Source organism: Carlito syrichta, unplaced genomic scaffold (assembly GCF_000164805.1).
Source record: "Carlito syrichta isolate Samal-C Ts95f unplaced genomic scaffold, Tarsius_syrichta-2.0.1 Scaffold305620, whole genome shotgun sequence".
Taxonomy (NCBI): Eukaryota; Metazoa; Chordata; class Mammalia; order Primates; family Tarsiidae; genus Carlito; species Carlito syrichta.
Window position 1 is genome coordinate 248,425 of NW_007249716.1, and position 12,735 is coordinate 261,159.

At 46.0% G+C, this 12,735-nt stretch overlaps 1 protein-coding gene across 1 annotated transcript in view; it reads left to right on the plus strand.

The window, feature by feature from the left end:
- E2F2 (E2F transcription factor 2) overlaps window positions 1-1,534 on the plus strand; it is a 63,790-nt gene extending 62,256 nt beyond the window's left edge. Inside the window, exon 13 of the mRNA XM_021714315.1 lies at window positions 1,266-1,534. Coding sequence (XP_021569990.1) covers window positions 1,266-1,534 — 269 coding nt within the window. The remainder of the gene's footprint in view (window positions 1-1,265) is intronic.
- Window positions 1,535-12,735: the final 11,201 nt, after the last annotated feature.

Sequence of the window (12,735 nt, forward strand, 5' to 3'; positions counted from 1 at the left end):
TAGCTGGAATTACAGGCATGCGCTACCATGCCCGGCTGATTTTTTTTTTAATTTATTGTCGAGATGAGGTCTCGCTGCCCAGGTGAGTCTTGAACCCACGGGCTCAGGCAATTCACTCACCTCAGCCTCCCAAAGGCGTAGGATTACAGGCTGAGCCACCGAGCCTGGCTGAGGATACTTTTTAAAGATAGAGTCGCGGCCGGGCGTGGTGGCTCAAGCTTGTAATCCCAGCACTTTGGGAGGCCGAGGTCAGAGTATTGCCTGAGCCTGCAGGTTCGAGACCAACCTGGGCAACATGGTGAGACCTTGACTCTAAATAAATCAAAAAATTAGCTGGGCGTGGTAGCACACGTCTATAGTTCCAGTGACTTGGAAGGCTGAGGCGGAAGAATTGTCGGAGCCCAGCAGGTCGATGCTGGGGTGGCCTTGAGTGTGGGTGACAGAGTGAGACTCCAACTAAAAAAAACCAAGATAAGAGTCATTAGAGTATGTCTGTGTGTTGATGGGAGTGATCTGGAGTGAGAGAAATGGATGATACAGAAAACAGAAGAAATAGTTTCAGGTGCAAGAGCCTTGAAGCTGAAGGGGTTAAGATTGGGTGTAAGCCGGGCTCAGTGGCTCAGCCTGTAGTCCCGCGCCTTTGGGAGGCTGAGTTGAGTGGATTGCCTGAGCCCGCAGGTTCATGACCCGCCTGGGCAACTTGGCAAGACCTCGTCTCTACAATAAATCAAAAACTAGCCGGGCGTGGTAGTGCGCGCCTGTAGTTCCAGCTACTTGGAAGGCTGAGGTGGAAGGATCGCCGGAGCCCAGCAGGTTGAGACTGCGGTGCCCGGGAGCGACCACTGCACTCCAGTCTGGGTGACAGAATGAGACTCCCAACTCAAAAAAAAAAAAAAAATATTGGGTGTAGAAGCTGAGGGCAGATTTTGAGAGCAGAATGCCCACCCACTGTGGGAGGAGAGGGGAGAAAGTGGGAAAATGAGGGGATTACTGGAGTTGGTGCCAGGAAAGGGAGGGTGTTCCTGTGCCACTGGGGGGGGGGCAGGTTGACAAGAAAGGACAAGAGTGCAGTTGTCTAGAGAACAGGAAGCCTGTCTTTGTGTGCTGAGGTCTGAAGCCCTGGACTAGGGTAATCCTCCTGCCTTGGCCTCCCAGAGTGCTGGAATTACAGGCTTGAGCCACCACGCCCAGCCTTCTGATGCACAAAATTTTTTTCATGGCTCGGACACCAGGGCCAGCCATGACCTTTGTCTGTTTGTCTCCAGTGCCAGAGCTGACTCATCAGCAGATCCTGCTGATGTCGCCACCATCCCTGGTCCCCTTGGAGGCCACTGACAGCATGTTGGAGCCACCACACCCACTCCTGCAGCAGACTGAGGACCAGCTCCTGTCTCCAACATTGGCATGCAGCTCCCCTCTGATCAGCTTCTCCCCACCCTTGGACCAGGATGACTACCTGTGGGGCCTGGATGGGGGTGAGGGCATCAGCGACCTCTTTGACTCCTATGACCTTGGGGACCTGTTGATTAATTGAGTGACTTTGCTTCCCTGTCTCTACCTCCTCATAGACAGACTGACAGGCCCTGTCTGCGCAGGGACATTGGCAGGGACAGTGCTGCCCTCAGGGTGGGGAGGATCTCCTCTCCTTTCCCACCTCCCTGCTGGCGGAAGCTGGGGAGGTATGGAGGGTACAGGTGAGGAGTGTATCAGGGGCTGGGTCTTGTCCTTGCTAATGGAAGCAAGCTGGGCCCAGGAAGGTGCCCGCTCAGTCTGCTGACCTCTGACCTCTCACATGAAAGACCATTAAGTAAGGTGACCGGGTCCAGAGAAAGGTCCTGCTACCTCCTTTTGAGGAGTAATTAGGACCCTCGATTTATTAAGAAGCACTTAATGCCTTTGTATTTATTTCAGGTTGAATTTTGTATGTTTGTCCTCCCTGAGTTTTAGCAGGGAGATTGTTCTAGTTTTTAGCAAGACTTCTCAGATAGGCCCACCGGGCCCATCACTGTCTGCTGTCCCAGGGCAGGCCTGGGCTTCTAGAGACCCAGGCCAACTCCCCAGTTTTCCCACAGTGGTGGAGGCCGGGTTTCTGAGGAGCCATTCAGTCTGCCAGAATGCTCATTGTACTTAGGCCTCATAATTCTAGTAAAAGGCAACTGCAGTCCCTTTGACCTCTCCCCCTGCTCTCAGCGGATGTCTCCAGCTGAGGTGTCAGCCTTGGCTCCCTGGACTTCTCTGGCCCAGAGACGGTTCCAGGGAGCCATCCCAGAGCAGGCGACCCTGTGGCTTCTGTGGAAACAGGAGCAGCCAGCTAAGGAGGTCCCCTTTCTATGAAAGTCCTTACCTCAGCCTCCCCTTAGAATGTAAAAATGACCCTCCAGGGAATCAGCAGAGATGAGCTCCAGAGGAAAACAGGAATGTGGAGGCAGCTGTCATGGCTGCTGTGGCACCTTTCCTCAGAGTTTTTGCTTTGCCCTAGTCCAGGGACCGTTTTTACCCTGAAGACAGAGGTGAAAGCCGAGGCAGCTGCACCCTAGAGAAGGGTCAGTTTCAAATAAATTGCTGAAAGCGTTCCCCTGTAGCTGGTGACACCATCCCTGCTTAACTGGAAGGATTTTTGTTTTTCCATGTTGTTGAAGGGGATGATTCTTTAACGACCTCTTTTCCCCAGCTCTCCCTCAGACCCCCAAGGACAGCGGTGACCAGGGCTTGGTGACTCCCTTGCTCCTTTTGTCAGCTGTGTGCTGAAGGAGTGTTGGGGGAGGAGTCTTCACAGCAGACCAGGCCTTAGCCGCTAATGGGGAGGTGGGCCCGTGTGAGCTCTTCAGACTTGGGGTCCTGAGAAGACCTTTTGGCTTCACGCTGTTCCCCCAGAGGCTTGATCATCTCACGTTGTCCCTGTAGCCCAGCTGGGGCAAGAGGGTCCACTCTCCTCCCCAACCTAGCCTGGGGTGGGGTGCTCTAGGCTGAACGGACTGGAGAGAAGCAGCAGGGGTGGTGGCCAGAGAGGCCTGCCACCCACCCTCAGGGAGCCAGGTTTCCTCAAGGGCTCAGCCGGGCAGCACTTTTTTCTGTTTGTAGCATTAAGTTGGTTTAATTTATGAAGTTGGCTTTGTTGAATTGTTCCTGAGGAGACTGACCGATGTCTAATGTGGACTTATTTAGGGGTGGGGCCCAGTGTGAGCTAATGCCCGACTGGGGACAGCCATGCCTTGTCATTTGCTCAGCTTCCTGGGTCCCCAAGTTAGCCCCCTCCCAGGAATGGTCCGCAGGTCACAGCTGCCCCCACTCTATAAACACGGCTAATTTTGTACTCTCTACAGAAATGCCTTTGGGCTCCCCTTCCCAAATAGGGGAGTCTCATCGAAAGCCATCTTGAAGCCTAGGGGCCATCTTGGCCCTCGGGCAGGGACTAGGGCTGCCGCATGGGATCTGGTCTGGGATAAGAAGGGCTGGAGACAACGTTGTTGTTCCGAAGTCTCCGCCCAGCTGTCATTTAGCCTTGTGCCATCTCTGGGGACAGAGATATTCGACTCCCATACCTTAGGTCCTGTCTGGAGCTTTCACCTAGAATTAAATCAAAGAGGCCTGCAGGGCCCGTTGGGAATGAGTTGAATGCTGAAGTCTGGCTGGAATCAAACTCACTCCTCAAATGCCCTGCCATAGGGCTGGACAGAGGGGGCTGCTCTCGGGCCCATGGCCTGCATCCTGAGCAGCCGCCTCTGCCCACTCTTGTGCTGTCTCTTTCACACCCTGCCGGACCGCAGAGCTGGACCTCCAGGCTAAGCCTCGGGTTCAGCGTGGGGCACGAGCTCATGCCTCTTTCTTGCCAGTGACACTCACAACCTCCCGAGTTCCATAGAATGCTTTTAGGATTCCATTGTGAGTGGTGGTTCCTTTAGAGTCCAGGTAAACTTGAAATCCAGGGCAGGAGAAAAGAGAGTTTCTTTCTGAGGTAAATGATTTCTTCCAGGAAACGTCCCAGCCCCCGATTCACCCACGTTCCCTGGGACAGCAAAGGCTTGGGGGCTCCAAGAAACCTAGTAGCATTAAACTGTTCAGTAGAGTTGGAGTTGCAAAGAGATTTCTTAAAACCAGGGACACACTCCCAAGTCCCCTCCTCTTGAAGGTGTTAGACAGACTAGAGCAGTGTCCCTTCTCCCCAGTAATGCAGCCGGGATTGTGGCTGCAGGGAAGAGGGAAATGGCAAAGCTTGTAAAACTGGCTTTCGGATGACTTTGACTTCTCTCTCCCCAAGTGTTCTCAGCCTCAGTTCTGCAGTGTTTAGAGTTTTAGAGAGAGTTTGGGTGCTCCAGCAGGTGGGTCTTGTGTGGCTTAGCGCATTTGAAGTGAAAGCCTTTGGGGGTTGTTTGAAAGGAGCTTTCTGGTTCTTGTCATTATATCCCGAGACCCCCACCTCATCCTAGGACCCTCTTCTGCCTTGAGGACCCTCAGTGACTGTGGTGGCCACAAGCCCAGACAGCCTGCTGGCTTCTGGGTGAGATGAAGAACTTTGTATGTGGCACATTTATGTTGAGGGTGAGCTGGCCCTAGGAAACCTAGTCCCTGTGTTGAGATTCTGTACGGGTCATTTACTTCCAGCCTGGTTTCGTGCTGGTCCTGCGTTGATGAGCACCATGTGAACCCCTTTGTGTGGTGATAATTGGGTATTAAACTGCAACTCTGGGCATCTTGTCTTTGTTGTGCTTTCTGAAACTCATTACCAACTGGGAGTCTGGTCCCCGCAGGCTGGAGGTTAGGGACTGTCCTGGCTAATGCTAGGAGTGCATATTTGCCAGGCTGATCTCCCCCCAGAAACAACTTTGTTTTCTGACATTGGCTTGACCTGAAATCTCACCAATTAAGATACTGAAAAGTTCTCTGCACCCAGATCTAAAATGTGATCTGCCCTGCCTCCGTCATCTCTCACCTGGGCTATTTCCGTAGCTTCCCCAACCGTTTCTGCTACACACTCTTCTCCATCACATCCTCTGTATCAGTGGTTCTTGAAGTGTAGTCCTCAGACCAGCAGCATCAGCATTACCTGGGAACTTGTGAAAATGGCATATTCTGGGCCATATCCCAGGCCTGCTCAATAAACTCAAGAGGTGGGACCCAGAATTCTGGGGCTTCATGAGCCCTCCAGGTGGTTCTAAAATGTCCCTGATGTTTGAGAATGTATGCCTTCCGCTACCCCAAAGAGATCTTTCTCAAATGTAGTTCTAGTCAGGTCACTGTCCTACTTAATGCCCACCTATGGCTCCTCTCTGCCCTCAGGATGGTCTAACCCCTTTGCTCGGCATAAACAACCATTTACAAGCTTTACTTACCTAGTCTAAGAAGTGAGGCAGGGCCTGAGGTTTGGAACATTAGCTCACACAAGGGGAGAAAAGATGTCATTTGAGCCTTTACGTTTTGTCTGGGCCCAGCACTGGCCTTCATATATCATAATCTAATTAATGCTCACAACAACTTGAAGAAATTAGACTTACCACTGCTTTATAGATGCAGAGCTGCTTAGCTTAAATAAGCTCCCAGGTAACCCTCATACATTGTTGGTGGCAATGTGCAATGGTGCAGCCATTTTGGAAAACAGTTTGACATCTCAAAAAGATAAACTTAAAGCTTCCGTAGGACCCAGGGATAATAGAATTAGTCCAACTTCAAGTAGAATAATTTCTGCTTCAAGAGAAATGGAAACACGTCCATGCAAAGACAAGACTTGCATGTCAGTGTTTATAGCAGCATGATTCAAAATAGAAATCCTTAAATAGCCATCAACTGATGAACAGATAGAAATGTATTAGATGAAATGTATCAGTTCCATACAATGGAATACTAATCTATATAAAGAAATGAAGTACTGATATATGCTACAATATCATCTTCAAAACATGCTAAGTGAAAAAAGTCACAAAGGATTATATATTGTATGATTTCAATTATAGAAATGTCCAGAATAGGCAAATCTATAAAAAGAAAAAGAAGAATAGTGGTTGCCTGAGGTTGGGATAGGAATGGGATTAGTTATAAATGGGCATGAGAAGTTTTGTGAATGGAGATACAAACAAAATACCAGCAAACCAACTCCAGCAACATATGAATAAAAAGGATCACATACCATGGGATTTATCCCAGGAATGCAAGATTGGTTTAACATCCAAACATCAGTGTAATGCACCACATCAGTAGAATAAATGACAAAAACCACATTATCATTTTACTAGATGCAGAAAAAACTTGACAACATTCGATACCTCTTCATGATTAAAAAGAAAAAAAAAAAAAAAAAACCCAGGAAACTAGAAATAGAAAAGAATTTTCTCATCCTGATAAAAAGCATCTATGAAAAACCCACAATTAGGTCATATGGTGAAATACTGAATGCTTTCCCCTATACCTGGCCCCAAGATCAGAAACAAGACAAGGATGCCCATGCTTTTCTATTCAATATTTTACTGTAGGTTCTAGCCAGGGTAATTAGACAAGAAAATGGAAAAAAAAAAATCCAGATTGACAGGAAGAGGTAGAACTATCTCTATTTGTAGATAACATGATCTTGTCTATAAAACATCCTAAGAAATTCACTAAACATATTAGAACGAATAAATGAGTTGAGTAAGGTTGTAGGATACAAGATCAATATACAAAAATCAGATGTATTTCTACACACTAGCAATAAGCAGCCCAAAATATGAAATTAAGAAAACAATATCACTTACAAATGCATCAAAAATAATAACATATGGACTGGGTATGGTGGCTCATGCCTGTAATCCTAGAACTTTGGGAGGCCGAGACAGGAAGATTGCTTGAGTCCATGAGTTTAAGACCAGCCTAGGCAACATAGCAAGACCTTGTCTCTACCAAAAAAATGAAAAATTAGCCCAGTAAAGTGGCACATGCCTGTAGTCCCAGTTATTTGGGAAGTTGAAGCAGGAGAATACCTTAAGCCCAGGAGTTTGAGACTGCAGTGAGCTAAAATCACGTCACTACGCTCCAGCATGAGTGACAGATTGAGACTCTGTCTCTAAAAAAGTTATGATAATAATAATAATAAAATATTTAGAACTAAATTTAACACAAAAGTGCAAAATTTATAATCTGAAAACCACAAAGTATTGTTGAAGAAATTAAAGAAAATGGAAAGACATCTCATGTTCATGGATTGGAAAGCATGATATTGTTAAAATGGTAATACTCATCAAATTTATTTACAGATTCACCGTACTCCCCATCAAAATTCCAGTTGAATTCTTTGCAGAAACAGATATGCTGATACCAAGATTCACATGAAAATTCAAGAGACTCAGAAAAGTCAAAATAATCTCAAGAAAGAAAAAACAAAGCTAGGGGACTTTTGATTTCCAAACATATACAAAGCCATAGTACTTGAGACAAGTATAAGATAGACATATAGATCAGTGGGATAGAATTGAGAGTCCAGAAATAAGCCCTTATTTGTGGCCAATTGATCTTAAACAAAAGTACCAAGACAATTCAATGGTGAAAGAACAAGTATTTCAACAAATGACACTGGGACAATTGAATATTCATATGCAAAAGATCGAAATTGGACCCCTAGCTCATACCATATACGTAATTGATTTATTCCTTTATTTTAAAGATGTTGGGTACAATTCAGGTTACAATTCAGGGTAATAATAAAATAAATAAACCGGTCTCGGTGGCTCAGCCTGTAATCCCGCCCCTTTGGGAGGCTGAGGTGAGTGGATTGCCTGAGCCTGAGGGTTCGAGGCCTGCCTGGGCAACTTGGCGAGACCTCATCTCTACAATAAATCAAAAACTAAGCCGGGCGTGGTAGCACATGCCTGTAGTTCCAGCTACTTGGAAAGCTGAGGCGGAAGGATCGCTGGAGCCCAGCAGGTCGAGGCTGCGCTGGCCGGGAGCGGCCACTGCACTCCACTCTGGGCGACAGAATAAGACTCCAACTCAAAAAAATAAAAATAAAAATAAACAAATTGCCGGGCTCAGTGGCTCAGCCTATAATCCCGCGCTTTGGGAGGCCGAGGTGAGCGAATTGCCTGAGCCCGAGGGTTCGAGACCTGCCCAGACAACTTGGGGTTAGCCGGGGTAGTAGTGCGCGCCTGTAGTTCCAGCTACTGGGAGGCTGAGGCAGAAGGGTTGCCGGAGCCGAGCAGGCCGAGGCTGCGCTCCAACTCAATAAATAAACAAACAAACAAACAAACAAACAAATGTTCATTATGCAGGTACCCCTTGTTGATGAGGTGTGCCTCTCCCTTTCTTTTTTTTTTTGTGAGTTGGAGTCTCACTCCATCCTCCAGGCTAGAGTGCAGTGGCACGCTCAGGGCCACCCCAGTGTCGGCCTGCTGAGCTCTGGTGATCTTTCCGCCTCAGCCTTCCAAGTAGCCGGAACTACAGGTGTGCGCTACCACACCTGGATAATTTTTTTAAAAATTTATTGTAGAGACGAGGTTTTGCCAAGTTGCCCAGGCTGTTTTCAAACCCGTGGGCTCAAGCAGTCCACTTGCTTCAGCCTCCCAAAGTTTTGGGATTACAGGCTGAGTCACCGAGCCTGGCTCCAATCCCTTTCTTATAGTATTATAATTGTTCAAGGTCTGCTCATGAGTGAGAACATATGGTACTGTGTTTTTTGTTTCTGTGATAGATCACTGAGTATGACAGTCTCTAAATCCATCCAAATTCCTGCAAAGTCCATATGTTTGTCCTTCTTTATGGCTACATAATAGTCCATTGTGTATATGTACCACATTTTAAAAATCCAGTCCAGCTTTGATGGGCAGCCTGGTTGGTTCCGTCCATATACAAAATTTAACTAAAAAATGGATCAAGGAACATTTAAGAGCTAAAGCTATAAAAGTTTTAGAAAACAGCTTTGTGAGCTTAGATTAGGAAGTAGTTTCTCAAATATAACATCAGAAGCATAAGCAACAAAAGGGGAAAAAATGGAGAAATTCGGACCTCATGAAGATTTAAAACTTTTTTTGTTGCAAAGAACAGCATCAAGAACATTAAAATACAACCTACCCGATGGGAGAAAATTCTACATATTTGCAAACCATGTATCTAATTAGGGGCTTGTGTCCAGGATATAGAATCAACTCATATGACTCAATAATAAAAAGATATATAACCCGCCGGCTCGGTGGCTCAGCCTGTAATCCCGCGCCTCTGGGAGGCCGAGGTGAGTGGATTGCCTGAGGCCGCGGGTTCGAGACCCGCCTGGGCAACTTGGCGAGACCTCATCTCTACAATAAATCAAAAATTAGCCGGGTGTGGTAGCGTGCGCCTGTAGTTCCAGGTAATTGGAAGGCTGAGGTGGAAGGATTGCCGGAGCCCAGCAGGTCGAGGCTGTGGTGGCCGGGAGCGGCCACTGCACTCCAGTCTGGGCGAAGAGTGAGACTCCAACTCAAAAAAAAAAAAAAAAAAAAAGATATATAACCCAACTTAAACATGGACAGAGGAATAGACATTTCTCCAAAGATAAATAAACGGCCAAGAATCACATGAAAAGATTCTCAATATGATTATCCATCAGGGAAATACAAATCGAAACTATGAGATATCACCTCACACCCACTAGTAATCAATCAAAAAGATAATAACAAAAATAATAACAAGTGCTGAAGAGGAGGTAGAGAAATTGGAACCCTCATACACTACTCATGGGATTGTAAAATAGTACAACCACTTTGGAAAAAAGTTTGGCAGCTCCTCAAAAGTTTCGGCACAGACTCACCATGCAACCCAGGAATTCCACCCCAGGTATATACCCAAGAAGATGGAAAATAGATGTCTAGGTCAGGAGTGATGGCTCACACCTGTAATCCCAGCACTTTAGGAAGTCAAGGTATGAGGATAACTTGAGCCCAAGAGTTCTAGACCAGCCTGGGCAACATAGTGAGACTTTGTCTCTACAGAAAATTAAAAAATTAACCGGGATGTGGTGGCGTGTGACTGCCTGTAGTCCCAGAGACTCAGGAGACTGACGTGGAAGGATTGCCTGGGTCCAGGAGTTGGAGACTGTGGTGAGCCATGAGACTGGAGTCACTCCAGCCTGGGAGACAGAGTGAGACCATGAGACCCTGACTCAAAAAAAAAAAAGAAAGAAAGAAAGGAAAGGAAATAGATGTCTACGCAAATATGCGTACATAAATGTTTATAGTAACATTATTCTTAGTAGCCCAAAAGTTGAACAGCCCAAATACCTATCAACTGATGAATGACCCACACTTTGGGATGCCAAGGCAGGAGGATTGCTTGAATCCAGGAATTCAAGACCAGTCTGGGCAACATGATGAAACCTCATCTCTACAAAAATAAAAAAAAAATAGCTGAGTGTGGTGGCACACGCCTGTAGGCCCAGCTACTTGGGGTGCTGAGGTGGAAGGATCACCTGAGCCCAGGAGACCGAGGCTGCCATGAGCCGTGATTGTTGTGATCATGCCTCCACACTTCAACTTGGACAACAGAGTGAGACCCTGACTCAAAAAAATTTGATGAATGAAATAAAAATACATAATAAATAGATAACATATATTCGTACAACAGAATATTATTCAGCAATAAAAAGACATGAAGTATTGATACATACTACAGCATGGCTGAAACTTGAACACCTGCTAAATGAAAGAAGTCAAACACAAATGACCAGATAGTATATAATCTCGTTTATGTTAAATATCCAGGCCAGGTGCAGTGACTCATGTCTGTAATCTCAGTATTTTGAAAGGCTCAGGATCTCTTGAAGCCAGGGAAGCCGAAGGATTGCTTGAAGTCAGGAAATTGAGTCCAGCCTAGGTAATAAGACAAGATCCTCACCCTTACAAAAAAATGTTTTTAGTTAGTGGGAGTGGTCCTAATTACTTGGGAGGTTGAGGCAGAAGTTCAAGGCTGCAGTGAGCCCTGATCATGCCACCACAGTCCAACTTGGGCAATAGAGTAAGACCCTGCCTCTAAAAAAAAAAAAAAGAAAAGAAAAGAAAAGAAACAGTGTTCAGAATAGGCAAATCTACAGAGACTGAAAGTAGATTAGTAGTTGCTTAAGGCTGGGAGAGTGGAGAAAGAAAGGGGAGACAGTGAATACAGACAGGGTCTTGCAGGGCAATGTGATGAAAATATTTTAAAATTGGTGGAATGGTGGTTGTACAGCTCTGTGAATATCCTAAAATCATTGAATTGTACACTTTTTTTTTTTGAATCAGAGTCTCACTCTGTCGCCCAGGCTGGAATGCAGTGGCATGCTCATGGCCACCACAGCCTCCACTTGCTGGGCTCAGGTGATCCTTCTGCCTCAGCCTTCCAAGTAACTGAGACTACAGGTGTGAGCCACCATGCCCAGCTAATTCTTTGACTTATTTTAGAGATGAGGTCTCACGAAGTTGCCCAGGCTGGTCTCAAACCTCTGGGATAAGGCAATCCTCTCACCTCAGGCTCCCAAACTGCTGGGATTACCGGCATGAGCCACCATAGTCAGCCTAAATTTTACACTTTAAGCAGGTAAGTTATATGGTATGAATTATATCTTAATAAAGCTGTTATTTTTTGAATGGTTAGAGGGATGCCACTGGGGCATGAGAATGTTCTAAAGTTGACTTATGGTGATGGTTGTAGTTACTTGATAACATTTCTAAAAATGATTGTTGACCGGGCTCGGTGGCTCAGCCTGTAATCCCGCGCTTTGGGAGGCTGAGGTGAGTGGATTGCCTGAGCCCACGGGTTCGAGACCTGCCTGGGCAACTTGGTGAGACCTCATCTCTACAATAAATTTAAAAATTAGCCGGGCGTGGTAGCGCGCGCCTGTAGCTCCAGCTACTTGGAAGGCTGAGCGGAAGGATCACCGGAGCCCAGCATGTCGAGGCTGTGGTGGCTGGGAGCGTGCCACTGCACTCTAGTCTGGGTCACAGAGTGAGACTTCAACTCAAAAAAAACAAACAAAAAAAAAGATTGCATTGTACACTTGAAATAAAATACGCCTCAATAAAGTTGTTTACATAAAAAGTTTCCAGGTAATGCAGTCAATGAGAGGCAGAGGTGAAAATGTATATGAAAGGGACAATTTTCTAGTACACTTACTAAAACTGACTCAAGAAAATTGACTCAAGAAATTTGCTAACTTGAATTAGCGTTTAAGAATTTCTGCCCAGTCAAGCATGGTGGCTCGCACCTGTAATCCCAGCACTTTGGGAGGCCAAGGCAAGAGGATTGCCTGAGTCCAGGTGTTTGAGACCAACTTTGGCGACATGGCAAGATCTCATCTCTAAATCAAAAAATTAACTGGGCGTGGTGGCACATGCCTGTGGTTCCAGCTACTTGGAAGGCTGAGGTAGAAGGATCATCTAAGCCCAGGAGGTCAAGGCTGCAGTAGCCATAAGTGTGCTATTGCACTCCAGTCTGGGTGACAGAGTGAGACTTCAACTCAAAAAAAAAAAAAAAAGATTCTGCCCCCAAATGAAGCCAGAATGAAATGGTTTTATACTCAAGTTTTATTTAACCTTAATGTTGAGCTTATACATTTTTCAGAGAATGAAAAACAAAGGAAGGTCATCCAATTTATTTTATGAGGCTAGGACAACCTTGATCCCTAAACCAGGCAAGGACAATGCAAGAAAATAAAATTACAGATTATTTCTATTAAACACAGAGACACAAACTCTAAATAAAAAATTAGTCAATTAAATATAGCCTTGCCAAATAAGAAGAAATCACAACCAAGCTGGACTGATTTGGGAA